At 52.2% G+C, this 27705-nt stretch overlaps 1 protein-coding gene across 1 annotated transcript; it reads left to right on the top strand.

The window, feature by feature from the left end:
* On the top strand, window positions 1–27705 carry LOC139242035 (serine protease 33-like). The gene is made up of 6 exons (XM_070870170.1): window positions 1–308; window positions 6766–6792; window positions 13963–14125; window positions 24499–24767; window positions 26325–26494; window positions 27358–27705. The coding sequence occupies exons 1-6, from the start codon at window positions 266–268 to the stop codon at window positions 27703–27705; spliced, it is 1020 nt and encodes a 339-aa protein (XP_070726271.1). The 5' UTR covers window positions 1–265.

Here is a 27705-nt window from a genome sequence, read left to right on the forward strand (position 1 = left end):
CCGAAGAGATGTTGCTTGAACTCTCCCGGCACACACACACAGAAACTTCAGTATCGTGATGTCATGAAAGCCGGCACACCTTACAATTCCTGCTCTGCGTCAGGTGTCAGACGAGAGCGACTTTGCTCCGGTCTATCGCGTTGCTGCCTTTAATCAGCTGCTGACAACTATACCTGCTGCTCGCTCCGTCCAGATTCTGCTGTCCTATATTCCGCGGGATCAGACGAGCGGTCGGGATCGGGAGGGAACACGGGCTGCCGGCAACATGAAGCTGCCTCACGGTCTGGTGGCAGCGATCTTTGTCAGTTGTGAGTGTTTGGTTTCCCCGAGCCCTGGGGGCGGCGTAGGGGGGAGGGTACGTGGAGTTTGGTGTCCTGCGCTTCCAAACTGCCCTCGGGAGTTGGGTGTGAGAGACAAAGAGGGAGCGAGAGAGAGAGAGAGAGAGAGGGAGGAGGAAGGTGGGGGGGGAGGGGAGCTGGTGAAAGAGACGGGAGAGAGAAAGTTGAAGGTAAGAGAGAGGGGGAGAGAGAAAGTTGAAGGAAAGAGAGAGGGGGAGAGAGAAGAGAATGACAGAGGCGGGGGAAGAAACAGAACGGGGAAGGGAGATGGGGGGAGAAGGATTGCGTAATGGAGGGAGAGAGAGGGGAAGGGAGAATGATTTGGTAAAGGAGAGAGAGAGGGGGGAAGGGGAAAATGATTTTGTAAAGGAGAGAGAGAGGTTAGAATGTTTTAGTAAAGGAGGGAGAGAGAGAGGGAAGGAGGGATGATTTAGTAAAGGAGAGCGAGAGAGGGAAGGGGGATGATTTAGTAAAGGAGAGAGAGAGGGAAGGAGGGATGATTTAGTAAAGGAGAGAGAGAGGGAAGGGGGATGATTTCGTAAAGGAGAGAGAGAGGGAAGGAGGGATGATTTTGTAAAGGAGAGAGAGGGGGAAGGGGGGATGATTTAGTAAAGGAGAGAGAGGGAAGGAGGGATGATTTAGTAAAGGAGAGAGAGAGGGAAGGGGGATGATTTAGTAAAGGAGAGAGAGAGGGAAGGAGGGATGATTTAGTAAAGGAGAGAGAGAGGGAAGGGGGGATGATTTAGTAAAGGAGAGAGAGGGAAGGAGGGATGATTTAGTAAAGGAGAGAGAGAGAGAGGGAAGGGGGGATGATTTAGTAAAGGAGAGAGGGAAGGGGGATGATTTAGTAAAGGAGAGAGAGGGGGGGAAGGGGGGATGATTTAGTAAAGGAGAGAGAGAGGGGGAAGGGGAGAATGACTGAGCAAAGGAGGGAGAGAGGGGGGAAATGGTTGCGTAAAGAAGGGAGGGAGGGGGAAGGAGTGAACAATTGAGTAAATAAGAGCAGAGAAACAGAGAGGGGGGGAAGGGGAGAAAGTGAGAGAGGAAGAGAGAAGGGGAGCGAGGAGAGAACGGCGGGGTTGGGAGAGAGCTGTGGCGTAAGAACAGGTTACACGTACCTCTGCCCTTGTTTTTTAAACCAGTTTCGTACAACACAAACTGGAGGCTGGCTCGAGTATCCTGAAAAACAAATAAGCTTAACTGGTCAAACAACTCCTTGTAATCGGCAGCACAATGTGCACAGTGATCAGACAGAGAGCATTCAGTAAAAACAATGTGTATTGGAGCACTGTGTACAGTTCTGGTCTCCATATACTGGGGGTAGACCACACTTGGAGCACTTGGAACTTGTAGCACAAATAAATCTCGGCTGACACTCCAGAGCATTACTGAGGGAGCGCCGCACTGTCGGAGGGGCAGTACTGAGGGAGTGCCGCACTGTGGGAGGGGCAGTACTGAGGGAGCGCCGCACTGTCGGAGGGGCAGTACTGAGGGAGTGCCGCACTGTGGGAGGGGCAGTACTGAGGGAGCGCCGCACTGTCGGAGGGGCAGTACTGAGGGAGCGCCGCACTGTCGGAGGGGCAGTACTGAGGGAGCGCCGCACTGTCGGAGGGGCAGTACTGAGGGAGCCCCGCACTGTCGGAGGGGCAGTACTGAGGGAGCACCGCACTGTCGGAGGGGCAGTACTGAGGGAGCGCCGCACTGTCGGAGGGGCAGTACTGAGGGAGCGCCGCACTGTCGGAGGGGCAGTAATGAGGGAGCGCCGCACTGTCGGAGGGGCAGTACTGAGGGAGCCCCGCACTGTCGGAGGGGCAGTACTGAGGGAGCACTGCACTGTCGGAGGGGCAGTACTGAGGGAGCGCCGCACTGTCGGAGGGGCAGTACTGAGGGAGCGCCGCACTGTCGGAGGGGCAGTAATGAGGGAGGGCCGCACTGTCGGAGGGGCAGTACTGAGGGAGCCCCGCACTGTCGGAGGGGCAGTACTGAGGGAGCGCTGCACTGTCGGAGGGGCAGTACTGAGGGAGCGCAGCACTGTCGGAGGGGCAGTACTGAGGGAGCGCCGCACTGTCGGAGGGGCAGTACTGAGGGAGTGCTGCACTGTCGGAGGGGCAGTACTGAGGGAGCGCCGCACTGTGGGAGGGGCAGTACTGAGGGAGCACTGCACTGTCGGAGGTGACGTCTATCGGGTGAGACGTTAAACCGAGGCCCCGTCTGCCTCCTCGACTGGACGTAAAAGATCCCATGGGCACTATTTCGAAGAAGAGCAGGGGAGTTCTCCCCGGTATTCCACTGTCAACATAACAAAAACAGATTATCTGGATCATTAGCACATTGCTGTGTGTGGGAGCTTGCTGTGCGCATTTTGGCAGCCGTGCTTCCCACATTACAACAGTGACCACACTCCAAAAGTGCTTCATTGGCTGTGAAGCACTTCGAGACGTCTGATGGTCGTGAAAGGCGCTATATAAATGCAAGTCTTTGTTTTACTGCGCACTGTTCTGGTCTCCGTATAATGAAAAGGATATAGAGGCAGTGGAGAGGGTGCAGAACTCATTCACTGGAATGACGCCAGAAGTGAGAGCTGATCAGGAAAGACTGAATTAGCTGGGTCTCTTTTCTCTAGAGTGGTGGCCTGAGAGAGGTCTCGGAGATTGTGAGAAAGGGGTTCGATTGGACAGACATAGAGACGACGTCTGCGCTTGCGATCGGGACCTGAACTTGGGGCCATCAATGGAAGATGGTCACTGATAAATCCAATAAGGAATTCAGGTGAAACTCCTTTACCCAGAGAGCGGTGAGAATGTGCCACTTGCTGCCACAGGGAGTGGTTGTGGCAATTAGCATTGATGGATTGAAGAGGAAGTTGGATAAACACATGAGGGAGAAAGGAACAAAGGGATATGTTGATGGGGTGAGATAAAGAAGGGGTGGGAGGGGGCGCGTGTGGAGCATAAACCCTGGCACAGAGCTGTTGGGGCTGAGTGGCCTGTCTCTGTGCTGTATAATGGTACATATGTTTCTAGTCTTGGGATCAATGCCAGGCTGGTTGGCCGGATGTGGCGAAAAATGAAATACTGCATGCCAATCATTCCACACTTGGTGTGTCACTCCTGGAGGCAGAGTTCCTGCTTTCGAGGGGAGGATTCACAGCCTTGAATAATAACAACATCAGAAATAGGAGCAGGAGTCGGCCATTCGGCCCCTCGAGCCTGCTCCGCCATTCAACATGGCTGATCTGATCATGGACTCAGCTCCACTTCCCCGCCCGCTCCCCATGACCCTTGACTCCCTTATCGCTCAAAAATCTGTCTATCTTTACCTTAAATATATTCAATGACCCAGCCTCCACAGCTCTCTGGGGCAGAGAATTCCACAGATTTACAATCTTCTGAGAGAAGAAATTCCTCCTCATTTTAGTTTTAAATGGGCGGCCCCTTATTCTGAGACTATGTCCCCTGGTTTTAGTTTCCCCTATGAGTGGAAACATCCTCTCTGCATCCACCTTATTATCTTATACGTTTCGATAAGATCACCTCTCATTCTTCTGAACTCCAATGTGTACAGGCCCAACCTACTCAACCTACCTTCATAAGTCAACTCCCTCATCTCCGGAGTCAACCGAGTGAACCTTCTCTGAACAGCCTCCAATGCAAGTATATCGTTCCTTAAATACGGAGACCAAAACTGCACGCAGTACTCCAGGTGTGGCCTCACCAATACCCTGTACAGTTGTAGCAGGACTTCCCTGCTTTTATACTCTATCCCCCTTTGCAATAATGGCCAACATTCCATTTGCCTTCCTGATTAGGAATACCTAAGGAAGGATACACTTGCCATAGAGGGAGTGCAGCGAAGGTTCACCAGACTGATTCCTGGGATGGCAGGACTGTGGTATGAGGAGAGATTGGGTCGACTGGGCCTGTATTCACTAGAGTTTAGAAGAATGAGCGGGGATCTCATTGAAACGTATAAAATTCTGACGGGGTTGGACAGACTGGATGTGGGGAGGGTGTTTCCCCCGGGCTGGGGGAACAAGGGGTCACAGTCTCAGGATACGGGGGAGGAAATTTCAGACCGAGATGAGGAGAAATGTTTTCACTCCGAGGGTGGTGAACCTGTGGAATTCTCTACCACAGAAGGCTGTGGAGACCAAGTCACTGAATATATTTAAGAGGGAGATAGAAAGAGTTCTAGAAACAAAAGGCATCAAGGGGTATGGGGAAAAAGCAGAAATATAGTGCTGAGATAGAGGATCAGCCATGATCATATTGAATGGTGCAGGCTCGAAGGGCCGAATGGCCTACTCCTGCTCCTATTGTCTATGTTTCTATGTTTCTATTACTGACTGTACCTGCATACTAACTCTTTGTGTTTCAAGCACAAGGACCCCCAGGTCCCTCTGTACTGCAGCAATTTGCAATTTTTCTCCATTTAAATTATAATTTGCTTTTCTATTACTTCTGCCAAAGTGGATAACCTCACATTTTCCCACATTATACTCCATCCGCCAAGTGTAAGCCCCCTCACTTAGCCTGTCTATATCCCTTTGCAGGTTTTTTGTATCCTCCACGCAATTTGCTCTCCCTCCCATCTTTGTATCATCAGCAAACTTGGCTACATTACACTCGCTCCCTCCATCCAAGTCATTAGTATAGATTGTAAATAGTTGAGGACCCAGCACTGATCCCTGCGGCACCCCACTAGTCATAATGGACTGTTGGAAACCAGTATCTACTGGGGTGCTGCAGGGATCGGTGCTGGGACCCTGACTTGGAAGAAGGGACTGAGTGTAACGTAGCCCAGTTTGTTGACGATACAAAGATGGGAGGAAAAGCAATGTGTGAGGAGGACACAAAAAATCTGCAAAAGGACATAGACAGGCTCAGTGAGTGGGCAAAAATAATAACACACTGTGTGTTACTGGGTATAACACTCCTGTATATATTATATAATAACACACTGTGTGTTACTGGGTATAACACTCTGTATATATTATATAATAACACACTGTGTGTTACTGGGTATAACACTCTGTATATATTATATAATAACACACTGTGTGTTACTGGGTATAACACTCCTGTATATATTATATAATAACACACTGTGTGTTACTGGGTATAACACTCCTGTATATATTATATAATAACACACCGTGTGTTACTGGGTATAACACTCCTGTATATATTATATAATAACACACTGTGTGTTACTGGGTATAACACTCTGTATATATTATATAATAACACACTGTGTGTTACTGGGTATAACACTCCTGTATATATTATATAATAACACACTGTGTGTTACTGGGTATAACACTCTGTATATATTATATAATAACACACTGTGTGTTACTGGGTATAACACTCTGTATATATTATATAATAACACACTGTGTGTTACTGGGTATAACACTCCTGTATATATTATATAATAACACACAGTGTGTTACTGGGTATAACACTCTGTATATATTATATAATAACACACTGTGTGTTACTGGGTATAACACTCTGTATATATTATATAATAACACACTGTGCGTTACTGGGTATAACACTCTGTATATATTATATAATAACACACTGTGTGTTACTGGGTATAACACTCCTGTATATATTATATAATAACACACCGTGTGTTACTGGGTATAACACTCTGTATATATTATATAATAACACACTGTGTGTTACTGGGTATAACACTCTGTATATATTATATAATAACACACTGTGTGTTACTGGGTATAACACTCCTGTATATATTATATAATAACACACCGTGTGTTACTGGGTATAACACTCTGTATATATTATATAATAACACACTGTGTGTTACTGGGTATAACACTCTGTATATATTATATAATAACACACTGTGTGTTACTGGGTATAACACTCTGTATATATTATATAATAACACACTGTGTGTTACTGGGTATAACACTCTGTATATATTATATAATAACACACTGTGTGTTACTGGGTATAACACTCTGTATATATTATATAATAACACACTGTGTGTTACTGGGTATAACACTCTGTATATATTATATAATAACACACTGTGTGTTACTGGGTATAACACTCCTGTATATATTATATAATAACACACCGTGTGTTACTGGGTATAACACTCCTGTATATATTATATAATAGCACACCGTGTGTTACTGGGCCTGTATATATTATACAACAACACACCGTGTGTTACTGGGTATAACACTCCTGTATATATTATATAATAGCACACCGTGTGTTACTGGGCCTGTATATATTATACAACAACACACCGTGTGTTACTGGGCATAATATTCCTGTAGATTATATAAAAGAACACACGATACATTGATAAAGCTGTATATGTCATTAATCTTGATTGGCTTTGACCTTTATTGGGCTAATTGTTCTCTCCATTTCAGGTTTCCAATGCTGTCAAGGTGCACTGAGTAAGTAAATAACTTTTATAATTGACAGCATCATACCTCCTTCAGGCAGAAATGAACCTGAGCACTTTGCACTCTATCTGCCCTCATCAACTTTTATTGGTGTCTTTAGCGATTCCTGTATCTCTATTCTCGCATCTGTTTGTTCCTCCACTAACATAATGGATAAAGACCAGAAAGAGAGCACTCAAATACTGAGGGAGCGCTGCACTGTGGGAGGGGCAGTACTGAGGGAACGCCGCACTATGGGAGGGGCAGTACTGAGGGAGCGCCACTCTGTCCAAAGGGCAGTACTGAGGGAGCGCCGCACTGTAGGAGGGGCGGTACTGAGGAAGCGCCGCACTGTCGGAGGGGCAGTACTGAGGGAGCGCCGCACTGTCGGAGGGGCAGTACTCAGGGAGTGCCGCACTGTCGGAGGGGCAGTACTGAGGGAGCGCCGCACTGTCGGAGGGGCAGTACTGAGTGAGTGCCGCACTGTCGGAGGGGCAGTACTGAGGGAGCGCCGCACTGTCGGAGGGGCAGTACTGAGGGAGCGCCGCACTGTAGGAGGGGCGGTACTGAGGAAGCGCCGCACTGTCGGAGGGGCAGTACTGAGGGAGCGCCGCACTGTCGGAGGGGCAGTACTGAGGGATTGCCGCACTGTCGGAGGGGCAGTACTGAGGGAGCGCCGCTCTGTCGGAGGGGCAGTACTGAGGGAGCACCGCACTGTCGGAGGGGCAGTACTGAGGGAGCGCCGCACTGTCGGAGGGGCAGTACTGAGGGAGCACCGCACTGTCGGAGGGGCAGTACTGAGGGAGCGCCGCACTGTCGGAGGGGCAGTACTGATGGAGCGCTGCACTGTGGGAGGAGCAGTACTGAGGGAGCGCCACACTGTCGGAGGGGCAGTACTGAGGGAGTGCCGCACTGTCGGAGGGGCAGTACTGAGGGAGCGCCGCACTGTCGGACGGCCGCATTGAGGGAGCGCCGCACTGTCGGAGGGGCAGTACTGAGGGAGCGCCGCTCTGTCCAAGAGCCAGTATTGAGGGAGTGCCGCACTGTCGGAGGGGCAGTACTGAGGGAACGCCGCACTGACGGGGGGGCAGTATTGAGGAAGCTGGTTACTAATCAGATCAGTACTAATGAGGGGACTCAGGAAAGAGATATTTGCGACTTATGTGATAATGCTCGGTTATCTAAACACTCCCATTATCTGCTCTCTAATCCTCGGCCCAGTTTCGTTGTCCTATTTAATCAGCTCAGGAATGAAGCAACTTTTATTGTTGACAGTTTGTAACTTCCTTATAGCTGCAGAGTTCGGTTACTGGCCCTGTCTCTGATTTATTCATTTTCATTTCCGCATTAAGTTTAGAAGCTGGTTAGCTGTAATGTCTGGACCTGTGAGTATGCAGTTGTTGTATCGGACTCCCGTCCGGACGGGATTCCTCATCGGCACCAAGCCCCAAAACCTCCCTCGGGAGCCGGCGCCTCACAACTTGAACCTCCTCCGGGAAATCCCCTCCGTGCCTTTCAGTCCTGCGCGGAGGGAGGGGATTCCTGTACGGGCTGCTCCTGCACACTCTCCACCTTGCCATCCTCGTCTGCCGTCCGGACACGCCATGGCGCACCATCTTGCCGTCCGGAGGAGGTGGAGGTCCCCAATGGAGTGCACTATTTATCGGGGACTTGGCCTGGAGGGTGTTGCACGGAGCAGTCCAGTGCAATCGGTTTTTAAGTCGGTTCATGGGCTCCCAGGCCGCCTGCAATTTCTGTGGTCTGGAGGAGTCTGTGTTCCATGGAAACATAGAAACATAGAAAATAGGTGCAGGAGTAGGCCATTCAGCCCTTCGAGCCTGCACCGCCATTCAATGAGTTCATGGCTGAACATGCAACTTCAGTACCCCCTTCCGGACGTATATGTGGAATGTGTGAGGTTGCAGCCCCTCTTCCAATATCTGAAGGGGTTCTGGTTGCACTTCAGTCCCACACTCCTGATCTTTGGGCCCCCTGTGCGGAGGGGAGCGGGCAGGTCGGAAGGCCTCCCTCGTAGGCCTGCTCCTGGCCAAGGGGGCCATGAGGGGGTCGAGGGGGTCGTTCAGCCCCGACTGCCTGCCTCTCGTCCGCGGTTACATCCGAGCCAGGGTGTCCCAGGAGATGGAGCACGCGGTGTACACCGGTACGCTCGCAGCCTTCCGCGAGAGGTGGGCGCCGGAGGGACTGGAGTGCATCATCACACCCCGGCAACCAAATTTTAATTTGATTTAAGGTTTCGTTAAAGTTTAAAATTGTTCATTTGTGGGTTCGAGTGCCCTTGCCAAAAGGGGACATTTGATTTAAGTTTCAACAAAAATAGTTGTAGAGCTGTTGAGTGGGAGTGGCTTAGCTAGTCACATGATATTCACAAGACTCAATAAAACCCCAGCCAGTTGGGTTCGGGTGATCCACGATGGGGCAGGTGGTTGTGAGCCTGGTGGATGAACTGGTAATGTGCAGTGCGATTGTTAAACCTCTGTTTATAACCCAACCAGTTTTTAATAGCAATGTGTTCCTATAAATTCTTAAGCAAAGAACCCGTGAAGCAAATATATGACAAAGGTGAGCAGAGAGGGTTGCGAGAGAGAAACTATTTCTGCTGCGTGGGGAGTCGAGGCCGAGGGGCCATTGAAGCTAGGTCAATTGTTAATTTTTAATCGGAGATTGATGGATTTTTGCTAACCCAAGGTGGAGAATTTTCATTACAAGTGCCTTATTTAACATTCTGCACAAATTCATTCCCCGAACACTCCACTCTCAGCTCCCTCCGTTTCCCGATCGGTCTGACTATGGGACGTGCGGTACTGAGGGAGCGCCGCCCTGTCGGAGGGGCGGTACTGAGGGAGTGCCGCACTGTCGGAGGGGCAGTACTGAGGAAGTGCCGCATTGTGGGAGGGGCAGTACTGAGGAAGTGCCGCACTGTGGGAGGGGCAGTACTGAGGGAGTGCCGCACTTTGGGAGGGGCAGTACTGAGGGAGTGCCGCACTATGGGAGGGGCAGTACTGAGGGAGTGCCGCACTGTGGGAGGGGCAGTACTGAGGGAGTGCCGCATTTTGGGAGGGGCAGTACTGAGGGAGTGCCGCACTGTGGGAGGGGCAGTACTGAGGGAGTGCCGCACTGTGGGAGGGGCAGTACTGAGGGAGTGCCGCACTTTGGGAGGGGCAGTACTGAGGGAGTGCCGCACTGTGGGAGGGGCAGTACTGAGGGAGTGCCGCACTGTGGGAGGGGCGGTACTGAGGGAGTGCCGCACTGTGGGAGGGGCGGTACTGAGGGAGTGCCGCACTGTGGGAGGGGTGGTACTGAGGGAGTGCCGCACTGTGGGAGGGGCAGTACTGAGGAAGTGCCGCACTGTGTGAGGGGCAGTTCTGAGGGAGCGTCGCACTGTCGGAGGGGCAGTATTGAGGGAGCGCCGCACTGTCAGAGGGGCGGTACTGAGGGAGTGCCGCACTGTCGGAGGGGCAGTACTGAGGGAGCGCCGCACTGTCGGAGGGGCAGTACTGAGGGAGCGCCGCACTGTCGGAGGGGAGGTACTGAGGGAGCACCGCATTGTCGGAGGGGCAGTACTGAGGGAGCGCCGCACTGTCGGAGGGGCAGTACTGAGGGAGTGCCACACTGTCGGAGGGGTAGTACTGAGGGAGCGCCGCACTGTCGGAGTGGCAGTACTGAGGGAGCGCCGCACTGTTGGAGGGGCAGTACTGAAGGAGCGCCGCACTGTCGGAGGGGCAGTACTGAGGGAGTGCCGCACTCTGGGAGGGGCAGTACTGAGGGAGTGCCGCACTGTCGGAGGGGCAGTACTGAGGAAATGCCGCACTGTGGGAGGGGCAGTACTGAGGAAGTGCCGCACTGTGGGAGGGGCAGTACTGAGGGAGTTCCGCACTGTAGGAGGGGCAGTACTGAGGAAGTGCCGCACTGTGGGAGGGGCAGTACTGAGGGAGTTCCGCACTGTAGGAGGGGCAGTACTGAGGGAGTGCCGCACTGTCAGAGGGGCAGTACTGAGGGAGTGCCGCACTGTCGGAGGGGCAGTACTGAGGGAGTGCCGCACTGTCGGAGGGGCAGTACTGAGGGAGTGCCGCACTGTCGGACGGGCAGTACTGAGGGAGTGCCGCACTGTCGGAGGGGCAGTACTGAGGGAGCGCCGCACTGTCGGAGTGGCAGTACTGAGGGAGCGCCGCACTGTTGGAGGGGCAGTACTGAGGGAGCGCCGCACTGTCGGAGGGGCAGTACTGAGGGAGTGCCGCACTCTGGGAGGGGCAGTACTGAGGGAGTGCCGCACTGCCGGAGGGGCAGTACTGAGGGAGTGCCGCACTGTCGGAGGGACAGTACTGAGGGAGCGCCAGACTGTCGGAGGGGCAGTACTGAGGGAGCGCCGCACTGTGGGAGGGGCAGTACTGAGGAAATGCCGCACTGTGGGAGGGGCAGTACTGAGGGAGCGCCACACTGTGGGAGGGGCAGTACTGAGGGAGTGCCGCACTGTGGGAGGGGCAGTACTGAGGGAGTTCCGCACTGTAGGAGGGGCAGTACTGAGGGAGTTCCGCACTGTAGGAGGGGCAGTACTGAGGGAGTGCCGCACTGTCAGAGGGGCAGTACTGAGGGAGTGCCGCACTGTCGGAGGGGCAGTACTGAGGGAGTGCTGCACTGTCGGAGGGGCAGTACTGAGGGAGTGCCGCACTGTCTGAGGGGCAGTACTGAGGGAGTGCCGCACTGTCGGAGGGGCAGTACTGAGGGAGTGCCGCACTGTGGGAGAGGCAGTACTGAGGGAGTGCCGCACTGTCGGAGGGGCAGTACTGAGGGAGTGCCGCACTGTGGGGGAGGCAGTACTGAGGGAGTGCCGCACTGTCGCTGGTACTGTGTTTCCGAAGAGATGTTAAACCGAGGCCCTGTCTCCCCTTTGAGTTGGACATAAAATCCCACAAAACTATCGGAAGATGAGCAGCGAAGTTCTCCATGATACCCTGCGGCCAATATTGATCCTGCAACCAACATCATGAAACAGACAGAAGACCTGGCCATTGTCTCGTTGCTGTTTGTGGGATCTTACAGTGCGGCACTCCCTCAGTACTGCCCCTCCGACAGTGCGGCACTCCCTCAGTACTGCCCCTCCATCAGTGCGGCACTCCCTCAGTACTGCCCCTCAGACAGTGCGGCACTCCCTCAGTACTGCCCCTCCGACAGTGCGGCACTCCCTCAGTACTGCCCCTCCGACAGTGCGGCACTCCCCCAGTACTGCCCCTCCGACAGTGCGGCACTCCCCCAGTACTGCCCCTCCGACAGTGCGGCACTCCCTCAGTACTGCCCCTCCGACAGTGCGGCACTCCCTCAGTACTGCCCCTCCGACAGTGCGGCGCTCCCTCAGTACTGCCCCTCTGACAGTGCGGCACTCCCTCAGTACTGCCCCTCCGACAGTGCGGCACTCCCTCAGTACTGCCCCTCCGACAGTGCGGCACTCCCTCAGTACTGCCCCTCCGACAGTGCGGCGCTCCCTCAGTACTGCCCTTCTGACGCTGCAGCTCAGTGGCAGTTTGGCTTCATTGCAACCGTGACGAGACTTAAAAAATACCTTAATTTATTGTGGAGCGCAGTGGGGCGTCTTGAGGTTGAGATAGGCGCTATAGAAATGCAAAACTCACCGAGTCCCAGAGGAGGAAAGGACAGTGTATCTAACGCACTGTGACACCCGGTCCCAGAGGGGGAAAGGACAGTGTATCTAACGCACTGTGACACCCGGTCCCAGAGGGGGAAAGGACAGTGTATCTAACGCAATGTGACACCCGGTCCCAGAGGGGGAAAGGACAGTGTATCTAAAGCACTGTGACACCCGGTCCCAGAGGGGGAAAGGACAGTGTATCTAACGCACTGTGACACCCGGTCCCAGAGGGGGAAAGGACAGTGTATCTAACGCACTGTGACACCCGGTCCCAGAGAGGGAAAGGACAGTGTATCTAACACACTGTGACACCCAGTCCCAGAGGGGGAAAGGACAGTGTATCTAACGCACTGTGACACCCGGTCCCAGAGGGGGAAAGGACAGTGTATCTAACGCACTGTGACACCCAGTCCCAGAGGGGGAAAGGACAGTGTATCTAACACACTGTAACACCCGGTCCCAGAGGGGGAAAGGACAGTGTATCTAACACACTGTAACACCCGGTCCCAGAGGGGGAAAGGACAGTGTATCTAACGCACTGTAACACCCGGTCCCAGAGGGTGAAAGGACAGTGTATCTAACGCACTGTGACACCCGGTCCCAGAGGGGGAAAGGACAGTGTATCTAACGCACTGTGACACCCGGTCCCAGAGGGGGAAAGGACAGTGTATCTAACGCACTGTGACACCCGGTCCCAGAGGGGGAAAGGACAGTGTATCTAACTCACTGTGACACCCGGTCCCAGAGGGGGAAAGGACAGTGTATCTAACGCACTGTGACATCCGGTCCCAGAGAGGGAAAGGACAGTGTATCTAACACACTGTAACACCCGGTCCCAGAGGGGGAAAGGACAGTGTATCTAACACACTGTGACACCTGGTCCCAGAGGGGGAAAGGACAGTGTATCTAACACACTGTAACACCCGGTCCCAGAGGGGGAAAGGACAGTGTATCTAACACACTGTGACATCCGGTCCCAGAGAGGGAAAGGACAGTGTATCTAACACACTGTAACACCAGGTCCCAGAGGGGGAAAGGACAGTGTATCTAACGCACTGTGACACCCGGTCCCAGAGGGGGAAAGGACAGTGTATCTAACACACTGTAACACCCGGTCCCAGAGAGGGAAAGGACAGTGTATCTAACACACTGTAACACCCGGTCCCAGAGGGGGAAAGGACAGTGTATCTAACGCACTGTGACACCCGGTCCCAGAGGTTTAAAGGACAGTGTATCTAACGCACTGTGACACCCGGTCCCACAGGGGGAAAGGACAGTGTATCTAACGCACTGTGACACCCGGTCCCAGAGGTTTAAAGGACAGTGTATCTAATGCACTGTGACACCCGGTCCCAGAGGGGGAAAGGACAGTGTATCTAACGCACTGTGACACCCGGTCCCAGAGGGGGAAAGGACAGTGTATCTAACGCACTGCGACACCCGGTCCCAGAGGGGGAATCTGTTCAAATGTGGGTCTGCTCTTTGCTAAATGGTTCTTATTCCTCCCGTTAATCTTGTAGCTTGCGGTCGGCCGCTGGTTTCGAAGAGGATAGTGGGCGGTACGGACTCCGTCGCAGGGGAGTGGCCTTGGCAGGTCAGCATCCACGAGAACATCAACCATGTTTGTGGAGGGTCGCTGATCGCACACTCCTGGGTCTTAACCGCAGCTCACTGTGTGTCTCAGTAAGTCGATCATAGAATGGCAGATATTTACTGCCCAGAGCGCGATGTTGTACCGTACCAGAGGCAGCGTTTAATCCATGGCTTGGGAGGTTGCTCCTGTGACAGGACACGGCCCCATGGCACCGGGTGTGCGATCGGTTTCATTCCTCCTGTCGGCCCAGTCGCCGCTTATTTACCCTCCCCCCTCACCGAGCAGGAAAGGTCCAGGCTCCCTTCCCGGCCTAGTGCTGAGTTAGCCTGATCTCACACCCAGTGTGGGACTGAGCCCCACACACACACACACACACAGAGCAGGAAAGGTCCAGGCTCCGTTCCCGGCCTAGTGCTGAGTTAGCCTGATCTCACACCCGGTGTGGGACTGAGCCCCACACACACACACACACACACAGAGCAGGAAAGGTCCAGGCTCCGTTCCCGGCCACTGATCACTGAGCCACTCATCAACAACATGGAGGAAATGTCAAAACACTGCAGTCAGAGAGAGAGAGGATCTTCTAGGCCTGAGGCACCTTGTAAAAGGAGCTTTACTCTGTATCTAACCCATGCTGTACCTGCCCCGGGAGTGTTTGATGGGACAGTGTAGAGGGAGCTTTACTCTGTATCTAACCCCCTGTACCTGCCCTGGGAGTGTTTGATGGGACAGTGTAGAGGGAGCTTTACTCTGTATCTAACCCCGTGCTGTACCTGCCCTGGGAGTGTTTGATGGGACAGTGTAGAGGGAGCTTTACTCTGTATCTAACCCCCTGTACCTGCCCTGGGAGTGTTTGATGGGACAGTGTAGAGGGAGCTTTACTCTGTATCTAACCCCGTGCTGTACCTGCCCTGGGAGCGTTTGATCGGACAGTGTAGAGGGAGCTTTACTCTGTATCTAACCCCCTGTACCTGCCCTGGGAGTGTTTGATGGGACAGTGTAGAGGGAGCTTTACTCTGTATCTAACCCCCTGTACCTGCCCTGGGAGTGTTTGATGGGACAGTGTAGAGGGAGCTTTGCTCTGTATCTAACCCCCTGTACCTGCCCTGGGAGTGTTTGATGGGACAGTGTAGAGGGAGCTTTACTCTATATCTAACCCCTGTACCTGCCCTGGGAGTGTTTGATGGGACAGTGTAGAGGGAGCTTTACTCTATATCTAACCCCGTGTACCTACCCTGGGAGTGTTTGATTGGACAGTGTAGAGGGAGCTTTACTCTGTATCTAACCCCCTGTACCTGCCCTGGGAGTGTTTGATGGGACAGTGTAGAGGGAGCTTTACTCTGTATCAAACCCCCTGTACCTGCCCTGGGAGTGTTTGATGGGACAGTGTAGAAGGAGCTTTACTCTATATCTAACCCCGTGTACCTGCCCTGGGAGTGTTTGATGGGACAGTGTAGAGGGAGCTTTACTCTGTATCTAACCCCGTGCTGTACCTGCCCTGGGAGTGTTTGATGGGACAGTGTCGAGGGAGCTTTACTCTGTATCTAACCCCGTGCTGTACCTGCCCTGGGAGTGTTTGATGGGACAGTGTAGTGGGAGCTTTACTCTGTATCTAACCCCGTGCTGTACCTGCCCTGGGAGTGTTTGATGGGACAGTGTAGAGGGAGCTTTACTCTGTATCTAACCCCCTGTACCTGCCCTGGGAGTGTTTGATGGGACAGTGTAGAGGGAGCTTTACTCTGTATCTAACCCCCTGTACCTGCCCTGGGAGTGTTTGATGGGGACAATGTAGAGGGAACTTTACTCTGTATCTAACAACAGGAACTTGCATTTATATAGCACCTTAAATGTAATAAAATTTCACTGGAGTGTCATAAAAAAGAACTATTTGACACCGAGCCCGAGAAGGAGATTTTTGGGCAGATGACCGATAGCTTGGTCGAAGAGGCAGGTTTTAAGGAGGAAACAGAAGTGGAGAGGCGGCGAGATTTTGGGAGGGGAATTCCAGAGCTTAGGATCTAGGCAGCTGAAGGCACGGCTGCCAATGGTGGAGCGATGGAAATCGTTGGGATGCTCAAAAGATCTGAATAGGTGCAATGCAGACGTCTAGGGGGATTATCGGGTTTGAGAAGATTACAGAGATAGGGAGGGGCGAGGGCCATGGAGGGATTTGAACACAAGGATGAGGATTTTAAAAGCAAGGCATTGCTTAACGGGGAGCCAATGTCGGTCAGTGAGCACAGGGGGTGATGGGTGAGTGGGACTGGGTGTGAGTTAGGACACGGGGCAGTGAGCACAGGGGGTGATGGGTGAGTGGGACTGGGTGCGAGTTAGGACACGGGACAGTGAGCACAGGGGGTGATGGGTGAGTGGGACTCGGTGTGAGTTAGGACATGGGGCAGTGAGCACAGGGGGTGATGGGTGAGCGGGACTCGGTGCGAGTTAGGACACGGGACAGTGAGCACAGGGGGTGATGGGTGAGCGGGACTCGATGCGAGTTAACACACAGGCTACACACTTGTGAATGGCCTCACAATTATCGAGGGAGGCCAGCCAGGAGTGCGTTGGAGTAGACAAGTCTAAACAATTGCTAAATTTGCGGATGACACCACATTGACGGGGGCAGTCAAAACTGCGGAGGATTGCAACAAATTGCAGGTGGACATTAATAAACTTGCAGAATGGGCATATAATTGGCAAATGACATTCAACACAGATAAATGTGAGGCATGACATTTTGCTCGGAAGAATAGAGAGGTCACTTATTATTTGGAGGGTGCGAGTCTGGGTGGGGGAGAGGAACAAATACACACATCACTAAACGTTGTGACACAGGTTAGCAAGGCCATAAAAAGCAAACCAAGCACTAGGGGTTATTTGTAGAGGTGTAGAATTGAAAAGTAGGGAAGTTATGCTGAACCTGTATCGAACCTTGGTTAGACCACACTTGGAGCACTGTGCACAGTTCTGGTCTGGTTAGACCACACTTGGAGCACTGTGCACAGTTCTGGTCTGGTTAGACCATACTTGGAGCATTGTGCACAGTTCTGGTCTGGTTAGACCACACTTGGAGCACTGTGCACAGTTCTGGTCTGGTTAGACCACACTGGGAGCACTGTGCACAGTTCTGGTCTGGTTAGACCACACTTGGAGCACCGTGCACAGTTCTGGTCTGGTTAGACCACACTTGGAGCACTGTGCACAGTTCTGGTCTGGTTAGACCACACTTGGAGCACTGTGCACAGTTCTGGTCTGGTTAGACCACACTTGGAGCACTGTGCATAGTTCTGGTCTGGTTAGACCACACTAGGAGCACTGTGCACAGTTCTGGTCTGGTTAGACCACACTTGGAGCACTGTGCACAGTTCTAGTCTGGTTAGACCACACTTGGAGCACTGTGCACAATTCTGGTCTGGTTAGACCACACTTGGAGCACTGTGCACAGTTCTGGTCTGGTTAGACCACACTAGGAGCACTGTGCACAGTTCTGGTTTGGTTAGACCACACTTGGAGCACTGTGCACAGTTCTGGTCTGGTTAGACCACACTTGGAGCACTGTGCACAGTTCTGGTCTGGTTAGACAACACTTGGAGCACTGCGTACAGTTCTGGTCACCATATTATATAAAAGATATCGAGGCATTGGAGAGGGTGCAGAGAAGATTTACAAGGATGGTACCAGAAACGCGAGGGTATGCATATCAGGAAAGGATGAAAAGGCTGGGTCTCTTTTCTCTTGAAAAAAGACGGCTGAGGGGTGAATTAATCGAGATCTTTTAAATTATGAAAGGGTTTTGATCGAGTGGATACAGAGAGAGTGAATCCACTTGTGTGGAAGAGCATAACTAGAGGTCATCAATATAAGATAGTCACCAAGAAATCCAATTGGGAATTCAGGAGAAACTTCGTTACCCAGAGAGCGGTGAGAATGTGGAACTCGCTGCCACAGGGAGGCGTTGAGGGGAATAGTATCGATGGTTTTAAGGGGAGGCTGGACAGGGATATGAGGGAGAAGGGAATAGAGGGTTATGCTGATGGAGTTAGATGAGGAAAGACGGGAGGAGGCTCGAGTGGAGCATAAACGCCGGCACGGACTGGTTGGGCCGAACGGCCTGTTTCTGTGCCGTATATGATCAGAGGATCAAGATGTTGAATCAGTTTGGGTGGAGATAAGGAATAATAAGGGGAAAAAGTCGCTGGCGGGCGTAGTCTATAGGCCCCCTAACAGTAGCTACACGGTTGGACGGAGTATAAGTCAAGAAATAATGGAGGTTTGTAATAAAGGAACGACAATAATCATGGGTGATTTTAACCTTCACATTGGTTGGACAAAGCAAATTGGCCAGGGTAGCCTTGAGGAAGAGTTCATAGAGTGTATCTGGGATAGTTTCCTTGAACAGTACGTTGCGGAACCAACCAGGGAGCAGGCTATGTTAGATCTAGTACTGTGTAATGAGATAGGATTAATAAATGATCTCATAGATAAATCATCTCGAAGTAAAAGATCCTCTAGGAATGAGTGACTGTAATATGGTTGAATTTTAAATTCAGTTGGAGAGTGAGAAAGTTGGCTCTCAAACCAGGGTCCTCAGCTTAAATAAAGGAGACTACAAAGATATGAGGGCAGAGTTGGCTAAAGTGGACTGGGAAAATAGACTAAAGAATGGGACGGTTGATGAGCACTGGCAGACATTTAAGGGGGTATTTCGTAACTCGCAACAAAAATATATCCAAATGAGAAGGAAAGACTGTAAGAGAAAGGATAATCATCCGTGGCGAACTGAGGAAATAAGGGATGGTATCAAATTGAAAACAAGGGCATACATACAATGTGGCCAAGACCAGTGGGCCAGAGGATTGGGAAATGTTTAAAAGCCAGCAGAGAATGACTAAAATAATGATTAAGAGAGGGATGATCGATTATGAAAGTCAACTAACATGAAATATAAAAACAGATAGTAAGAGTTTCTACAGGTACAGGTACATTGGTCCCCTGGAGAATGAAACTGAGGAAATAGCAGAGACGTTGAACAAATATTTTGTATTGGTCTTCACGGTAGAAGACACTAAAAACTTCCCAATAGTGGATACTCAAGAGGCTATAGGGAGGGAGAAACTTAATACAATCACTATCACTAATGAAGTAGTACTCGGTAAAATAATGGGACTAAAGGCGGACAAGTCCCCTGGACCTGATGGCTTACATCCGAGGGTCTTAAGAGAAGTAGCTGTAGAGATAGTGGATGCAGTGGTTATAATCTACCAAAATTCCCTGGATTCTGGGGAGGTCCCAGCGGATTGGAAAACCGCAAATATAACGCCCCTATTTAAAAAAGGAGGCAGACAGAATGAAGGAAACTATAGACCAGTTAGTCTAACATCTATTGTTGGGAAAATGTTGGAGTTCATTATTATGGAAACAGTAGCGGGACATTTGGAAAAGCATGATTCAATCAAGCAGAGTCAGCATGGATTTATGAAGGGGAAATCATGCTTGTCAAATTTGCTGGAGTTCTTTGAGGATGTAACGAACAGGGTGGATAAGGGGGAACCAGTGGATGTGGTGTATTTGGATTTCCAGAAGGCATTTGACAAGGTGCCACATAAAAGGTTACTGCATAAGATAAAAGTTCACAGGGTTGGGGGTAATATATTAGCATGGATAGAGGATTGGCTAACTAACAGAAAACAGAGAGTCGGGATAAATGGGTTATTTTCCAGTTGGTAAACAGTAACTAGTGGGATGCCGCAGGGATCAGTGCTGGGTCCTCAACTATTTACAATCGATCTTAATGACTTGGATGAAGGGACCGAGTGTAATGTAGCCAAGTTTGCTGATGATACAAAGATGGGAGGAAAAGCAATGTGTGAGGAGGACACAAAAAACCTGCAAAGGGATAAAGACAGGCTAAGTGAGTGGGCAAAAATTTGGCAGATGGAGTATAATGTGGGAAAATGTGACATTATCCACTTTGGCAGAAATAATAGAAAAGCAAATTATAATTTAAATGGAGAAAAATTACAAAAGTGCTGCAGTACAGAGGGAACTGGGGGTCCTTGTGTATGAAACACAAAAAGTTAGTATGCAGGTACAGCAAGTGATCAGGAAGGCCAATGGAATGTTGGCCTTTATTGCAAGGGGGATAGAGTATAAAAGCAGGGAAGTCCTGCTACAATTGTACAGGGTATTGGTGAGGCCACACCTGGAGTACTGCGTACAGTTTTGGTCTCCGTATTTAAGGAAGGATATACTTGCATTGGAGGCAGTTAAGAGAAGGTTCACTCGGTTGATTCCGGAGATGAGGGGGTTGACTTCTGAAGATAGGTTGAGTAGGTTGGGCGTCTACTCATTGGAGTTCAGAAGATCTTATTGAAGCATATAAGACAATGAGGGGGCTTGACAGGGTGGATGCAGAGAGGATATTTCCACTCATAGGGGAAACTAAAACTAGGGGACATAGTCTTAGAATAAGGGGTCACCTATTTAAAACTGAGATGAGGAGAAATTTCTTCTCTCAGAGGGTCATGAATCTGTGGAATTCTCTGCCCCAGAGAGCTGTGGAGGCTGGGACATTGAATATATTTAAGGTGGAGATAGACAGATTTTTGAGTAATAAGGGAGTCAAGGGTTATGGGGAGCGGGTGGGGAAGTGGAGCTGAGTCCATGATCAGATCAGCCATGATCTTATTAAATGGCGGAGCAGGCTCGAGGGGCCGAATGGCCGACTCCTGCTCCTATTTCTTATGTTGTTATATCCTATATAATCCTATGTATGTGATAAAGGCATGGATGAGGGCTTATGGTTCCAGATAAGGGCAGAGGCGAGCGATGTTATGGAAGAGGAAATGGGCAGTCTTCGAGATAGAACGGATATGAGATAGGCAGCTCAATTTGTGATAAAATACGACACCAAGGTTGCAAACAGACTTGGTCTGCCACAGACAGTTGCCGGGGAGAGGGATGGAGTCAGTGGTGAGGGACCGAAGACACTGGCTTCGCTCTTCCTGCTATTTAATTGGAGGAAATTTCCACTCATCCAGTGCTGAACGGCGGACAAGCAGTCTGATAGAATAGAGAGGGGGAAGGGTTCGCGAGAGACCGAGGAGAGGCAGGGCTGGGTATCATCAGCGTTCATGTGAAAAGTCACCTTGTGCTGCTGGATCATGTCACCGTGGGGCAACATGTCAATGAGAAATAGATGGTGGCCAAGGACATCATCAACCAATCATCGGCAGTTCCTCGGAATCGAGGAGAACTTGCTTCCACTCCCAAAGTGAGTTCTTCGATGGCTGAACAGTCCGATACGGGAGCCAGAAACCCTGTTACAGGTGGGATAGACATTCGTCGGGGGAAGGGGTGGGTGAGGCTGGTTTGCCGCGCGCTCCTTCCGCTGCCTGTGCCTGGCCTCTTCACGCTCCTTGCGTCGAGACTCGATGAGCTCAACGCCCTCCCGGATGGACTTTCTCCACCTCGGCCGGACTGCGGCCAGGGTCTCCCAGGTGTCAGTGGTGATGTCGCACTTTACCAGGGAGGTTTTGAGGGTGTCCTTATAACGTTTCCGCTGTCCTCCTTTGGCTCGTTTACCATGAAGGAGCTCCACATAAAGCATTTGCTTTGGGAGTCTCGTACCTGGCATGCGAACTATGTGGCCCGCCCAGCGAAACTGATCGAGTGTGGTCAGTGCTTCAATGCTGGGGATGTTGGCCTGGTCGAGGACACTGATGTTGGTGCGTCTGTCCTCCCAGGGGATTTGCAGGATCTTGCGGAGACATCGTTGGTGGTATATCTCCAGCGACTTGAGGTGCCTTCTGTACATGATAGATTGAGTAGACTGGGTCTTTACTCGTTGGGAGTTCAGAAGGATGAGGGGTGATCTTATAGAAACATTCAAAAGAATGAAAGGGATAGACAAGGTAGAGGCAGAGAGGTTGTTCCCACTGGTCGGGGAGACTAGAACTAGGGGGCACAGCCTCAAAATACGGGGGGGACAATTTAAAACCGAGTTGAGAAGAAATTTCTTCTCCCAGAGGGTTGTGAATCTGTGGAATTCTCTGCCCAAGGAAGCAGTTGAGGCTAGCTCATTGAATGTATTCAAGTGACAGATAGATAGATTTTTAACCAACAAGGGAATTAAGGGTTACGGGGAGCGGGCGGGTAAGTGGAGCTGAGTCCACGGCCAGATCAGCCATGATCTTGTTGAATGGCGGAGCAGGCTCGAGGGGCTAGATGGCCTACTCCTGTTCCTAATTCTTACGTTCTTATGTTCTTATGCACATGGTCCATGCCTCAGACAGGAGGGCGGGTATCACTACAGCCCTGTAGACCATGAGTTTGGTGGTAGATTTGAGGGGCCTGGTCTTCAAACACCCTTTCCGCAGGCGGCCGAAGGCTGCACTGGCGCACTGGAGGCGGTGCTGAATCTCCGCATAAATGTCTGCCTTTGTTGATAAAAAGCTTCCGACGTATGGGAAGTGGTCCATGTTGTCCAGGGCCGGGCCGTGGATCTTGATGACTGGGGGGGGGGGCAGTGCTGTGCGGTGGGGACAGGCTGGTGGAGGACCTTTGTCTTACGGATGTTAAGCGTAAGGCCCGTGCTTTCATATGCCTCGGTGAATACACTGACTATATCCCGGAGTTCAGCCTCTGAAAGTGCGCAGACGCAGGCGTCGTCAGCATACTGCAGCTCAACGACAGAGGTTGGGGTGATCTTGGACCTGGCCTGGAGGTGGCGTAGGTTAAACAGCTTCCTACTGGTTCTGTAGTTTAATTTTTGGGGGACACCACAGGAGAACAATAACAACTTGTATTGATCTAGCGCCTTTAACGTAGGCAGACCGAGGGCCGTGTGGCTCTTTGTCGGCCTCCTTCCGCGCTGTATATTTCTGCGTTTCTAAATATCCCAAGGCGCATCACAGGGCAGTTATCTGATAAAAACTCGACATAAGGAGATATTAGGGCAGATGACCAAAAGCTGTGTCAAAGAGATCGGTTTTAAGGAGCGTCTTGAAGGAGGACAGAGAGGTAGAGAGGCGGAGAGGTTTAGGGAGGGAGTTCCAGAGCTTGGGGCCCAGGCAACAGAAGGCACGGCCACCGATGGTGGAGCGATTATAATCAGGGATGTTCAAGAGGGCAGAATTAGAGGAGCGTAGACATCTCGGGGAGGGGTTGTGGGGCTGGAGGAGGTTACAGAGATAGGGAGAGGCGAAGGCCATGGAGGGATTTGAAAACAAGGATGAGAATTTTGAAATCGAAGCGTTGCTTAACCGGACGCCAATGTAGGTCAGCGAGCACAGTGGGTGATGGGTGAGCGGGACTCGGTGCGAGTTAGGACACGGGGCAGTGAGCACAGGGGGTGATGGGTGAGCGGGACTGGGTGTGAGTTAGGACACGGGGCAGCGAGCACAGGGGGTGATGGGTGAGTGGGACTCGGTGTGAGTTAGGACACGGGGCAGCGAGCACAGGGGGTGATGGGTGAGCGGGACTCGGTGCGAGTTAGGACACGGGGCAGCGAGCACAGGGGGTGATGGGTGAGCGGGACTCGGTGCGAGTTAGGACACGGGGCAGTGAGCACAGGCGGTGATGGGTGAGTGGGACTCGGTGCGAGTTAGGACACGGGGCAGCGAGCACAGGGGGTGATGGGTGAGCGGGACTCGGTGCGAGTTAGGACACGGGGCAGTGAGCACAGAGGGTGATGGGTGAGTGGGACTTGGTGCGAGTTAGGACACGGGGTCAGTGAGCACAGGGGGTGATGGGTGAGTGGGACTGGGTGTGAGTTAGGACACGGGGCAGTGAGCACAGAGGGTGATGGGTGAGTGGGACTTGGTGCGAGTTAGGACACGGGGTCAGCGAGCACAGGGGATGATGGGTGAGTGGGACTCGGTGCGAGTTAGGACACGGGGTCAGTGAGCACAGGGGATGATGGGTGAGTGGGACTCGGTGCGAGTTAGGACACGGGGTCAGTGAGCACAGGGGGTGATGGGTGAGTGGGACTTGGTGCGAGTTAGGACACGGGGCAGTGAGTACAGGGGGTGATGGGTGAGTGGGACTGGGTGCGAGTTAGGACACGGGGCAGTGAGTACAGGGGGTGATGGGTGAGTGGGACTTGGTGCGAGTTAGGACACGGGGGCAGCCGAGTTTTGGATCACCTGGAGTTTATGTAGGGTAGAACGCGGGAGCGGGAAGAAAAGCCATTGCAGCTGATTCCATGGTTAGGGCTGGACAGATAGAAATGGAACCCGGGTTAGCGCAGTTCCACCCAGCTGGACGAATGTGGAAACGCTCTGGCGAAGGATCGAGCGGTCAACCGTGCCAAGGGCAGGTTAAGAAAGACGAGAAGGGGTAGATTACCTTCCTCACAGTCGGTTAGCCCTCGCTAGGAGTATTTGAAGTCTGCACTTCCCGTTGATAAACACAGTTTGCAAAGCTCGGAAATAAACAGAGGTGTTTGTTGCACTTTTTGCAGAAAGGGGATATCGAAATATGTCGTCTACCTTGGAAGATATCAACAGGGAGCATTCAATCAACAAGAAGATTCATCAACAGTCCGTACCGTCATCCAACATGAGAAATACACTGATCCCCACGATGGCTACGACATAGCACTGGTCCGACTTTCCAAGAATATTGCCTACACCAAATACATCATGCCCATCTGCCTCCCGAGCTCAACCTTCCAGTTCCCCTGTGGAGCCAACTGTTGGGTGACAGGGTGGGGGAGTATACAGGAGTCCGGTAAGTTGCCAAGACGATCCGTGACTCAGTAAGTGCAACACAGCTCTCCATAGAGGACTACTGCACAACCATGTGCACTGCAACTCCTGATATACAGACAATAAAAGTCACATCATGACAGTTGGAGCCATCTTATAGAGTCTGTTTGTTAGATACACTGTCCTTTCCCCCTCTGGGACCGGGTGTCACAGTGCGTTAGATACACTGCCCTTTCCCCCTCTGGGACCGGGTGTCACAGTGCGTTAGATACACTGTCCTTTCCCCCTCTGGGACCGGGTGTCACAGTGCGTTAGATACACTGTCCTTTCCCCCTCTGGGACCGGGTGTCACAGTGCGTTAGATACACTGTCCTTTCCCCCTCTGGGACCGGGTGTCACAGTGCGTTAGATACACTGTCCTTTCCCCCTCTGGGACCGGGTGTCACAGTGCGTTAGATACACTGTCCTTTCCCCCTCTGGGACCGGGTGTCACAGTGCGTTAGATACACTGTCCTTTCCCCCTCTGGGACCGGGTGTCACAGTGCGTTAGATACACTGTCCTTTCCCCCTCTGGTACCGGGTGTCACAGTGCGTTAGATACACTGTCCTTTCCCCCTCTGGGACCGGGTGTCACAGTGCGTTAGATACACTGTCCTTTCCCCCTCTGGGACCGGGTGTCACAGTGCGTTAGATACACTGTCCTTTCCCCCTCTGGGACCGGGTGTCACAGTGCGTTAGATACACTGCCCGTTCCCCCTCTGGGACCGGGTGTCACAGTGCGTTAGATACACTGTTCTTTCCCCCTCTGGGACCGGGTGTCACAGTGCGTTAGATACACTGTCCTTTCCTCCTCTGGGACCGGGTGTCACAGTGCGTTAGATACACTGTCCTTTCCCCCTCTGGGACCGGGTGTCACAGTGCGTTAGATACACTGTCCTTTCCCCCTCTGGGACCGGGTGCCACAGTGGGTTAGATACACTGTCCTTTCCCCCTCTGGGACCGGGTGTCACAGTGCGTTAGATACACTGTCCTTTCCCCCTCTGGGACCGGGTGTCACAGTGCGTTAGATACACTGTCCTTTCCCCCTCTGGGACCGGGTGTCGCAGTGCATTAGATACACTGTCCTTTCCCCCTCTGGGACCAGGTGTCACAGTGCGTTAGATACACTGTCCTTTCCCCCTCTGGGACCGGGGGTCACAGTGCGTTAGATACACTGTCCTTTCCCCCTCTGGGACCGGGTGTCACAGTGCGTTAGATACACTGTCCTTTCCCCCTCTGGGACCGGGTGTCGCAGTGCGTTAGATACACTGTCCTTTCCCCCTCTGGGACCGGGTGTCACAGTGCGTTAGATACACTGTCCTTTCCCCCTCTGGGACCGGGTGTCGCAGTGCGTTAGATACACTGTCCTTTCCCCCTCTGGGACCGGGAGTCACAGTGCGTTAGATACACTGTCCTTTCCCCCTCTGGGACCGGGTGTCACAGTGCGTTAGATACACTGTCCTTTCCCCCTCTGGGACCAGGTGTCACTCCCCATCCACTGACACTTTTAATTCTCTAACCACCCATTTTCTTTTTCCAGTCAGCCTCCCTAACCCAGGGACTCTACAAGAGGCGGAGGTGGATCTGATCGGGCACCGAACCTGTAACCGTTGGTACCACGATGGGACGACTGCGCCCGCAGACACGCCCAACATTAACGACAAGATGTTGTGTGCCGGATTTCAGCAGGGCAAGAAAGACGCCTGCCAGGTGAGACCAGATCGTGGGATTGGGGAGGGCAAGGGGGTGAAATGTGACGATGGAATTGGTCCATCAACCGCACTCTGCATGGTTCTCCCAGCATCCAGCAGGGAATCAGATACTGGTGTAGCAGAGGGGGCGATGTTCTGAGGTTGAAGCATCTTGGCGGGACAGTGTAGAGGGAGCTTTACTCTGTATCTAACCCCCTGTACCTGCCCTGGGAGTGTTTGATGGGACAGTGTAGAGGGAGCTTTACTCTGTATCTAACCCCCTGTACCTGCCCTGGGAGTGTTTGATGGGGACAGTGTAGAGGGAGCTTTACTCTGTATCTAACCCCCTGTACCTGCCCTGGGAGTGTTTGATGGGACAGTGTAGAGGGAGCTTTACTCTGTATCTAACCCCCTGTACCTGCCCTGGGAGTGTTTGATGGGACAGTGTAGAGGGAGCTTTACTCTGTATCTAACCCCATGCTGTACCTGCCCTTGGAGCATGTGACGGGACAGTGTAGAGGGAGCTTTACTCTGTATCTAACCCCATGCTGTACCTGCCCTGGGAGTGTTTGATGGGACAGTGTAGAGGGAGCTTTACTCTGTATCTAACCCCGTGCTGTACCTGCCCTGGGAATGTTTGATGGGACAGTGTAGAGGGAGCTTTACTCTGTATCTAACCCCCTGTACCTGCCCTGGGAGTGTTTGATGGGACAGTGTAGAGGGAGCTTTACTCTGTATCTAACCCCGTGCTGTACCTGCCCTGGGAATGTTTGATGGGACAGTGTAGAGGAAGCTTTACTCTGTATCTAACTCTGTGCTGTACCTGCCCTGGGAGTGTGTGACGGGGACAGCTCTAACTGTGTCCTTTTGTTTGATGAACAGGGCGATTCTGGTGGGCCGCTGGTCTACTACAACCGCGGTAACTGGGTGCTGGTTGGCATCGTGAGCTTCGGCGAGGGCTGCGGGCAGAAGAATCGTCCCGGCGTCTACACCGAGGCAGCGGCCTTCCAACGCTGGATCGGCGCGCGGGTCGCTGGGCTGCAGTACGTCGCTCCGACAGTGGTGTACCCAACCTCGCTGGAGGGCTGCCTGGGGGGCGGGTTGCCGGGGCCGACGGTGCCAGGAGCAGGTGGTCCAGGCGGGGGGACCCCTGGGGTCACGAGGGGGCTCCTACAGCACGCGGGCAGCCTCCTCTCCCTCCTGCTCTGCCTGGTCCTGCTGACGGAGTAA

The sequence above is a fragment of the Pristiophorus japonicus genome, unplaced genomic scaffold, assembly GCF_044704955.1.
Source record: "Pristiophorus japonicus isolate sPriJap1 unplaced genomic scaffold, sPriJap1.hap1 HAP1_SCAFFOLD_118, whole genome shotgun sequence".
In the NCBI taxonomy this organism is placed as follows: Eukaryota; Metazoa; Chordata; class Chondrichthyes; family Pristiophoridae; genus Pristiophorus; species Pristiophorus japonicus.

Excerpts from the sequence above, each read along its gene's own strand:
- LOC139242035 (XM_070870170.1), top strand. The coding sequence starts at position 266 with ATGAAGCTGCCTCACGGTCTGGTGGCAGCGATCTTTGTCAGTT. Across the intron at positions 6,793-13,962 it reads ATGCTGTCAAGGTGCACTGA|CTTGCGGTCGGCCGCTGGTT; the intron begins GTAAGTAAATAA and ends TTAATCTTGTAG. Across the intron at positions 26,495-27,357 it reads GCAAGAAAGACGCCTGCCAG|GGCGATTCTGGTGGGCCGCT; the intron begins GTGAGACCAGAT and ends TTTGATGAACAG.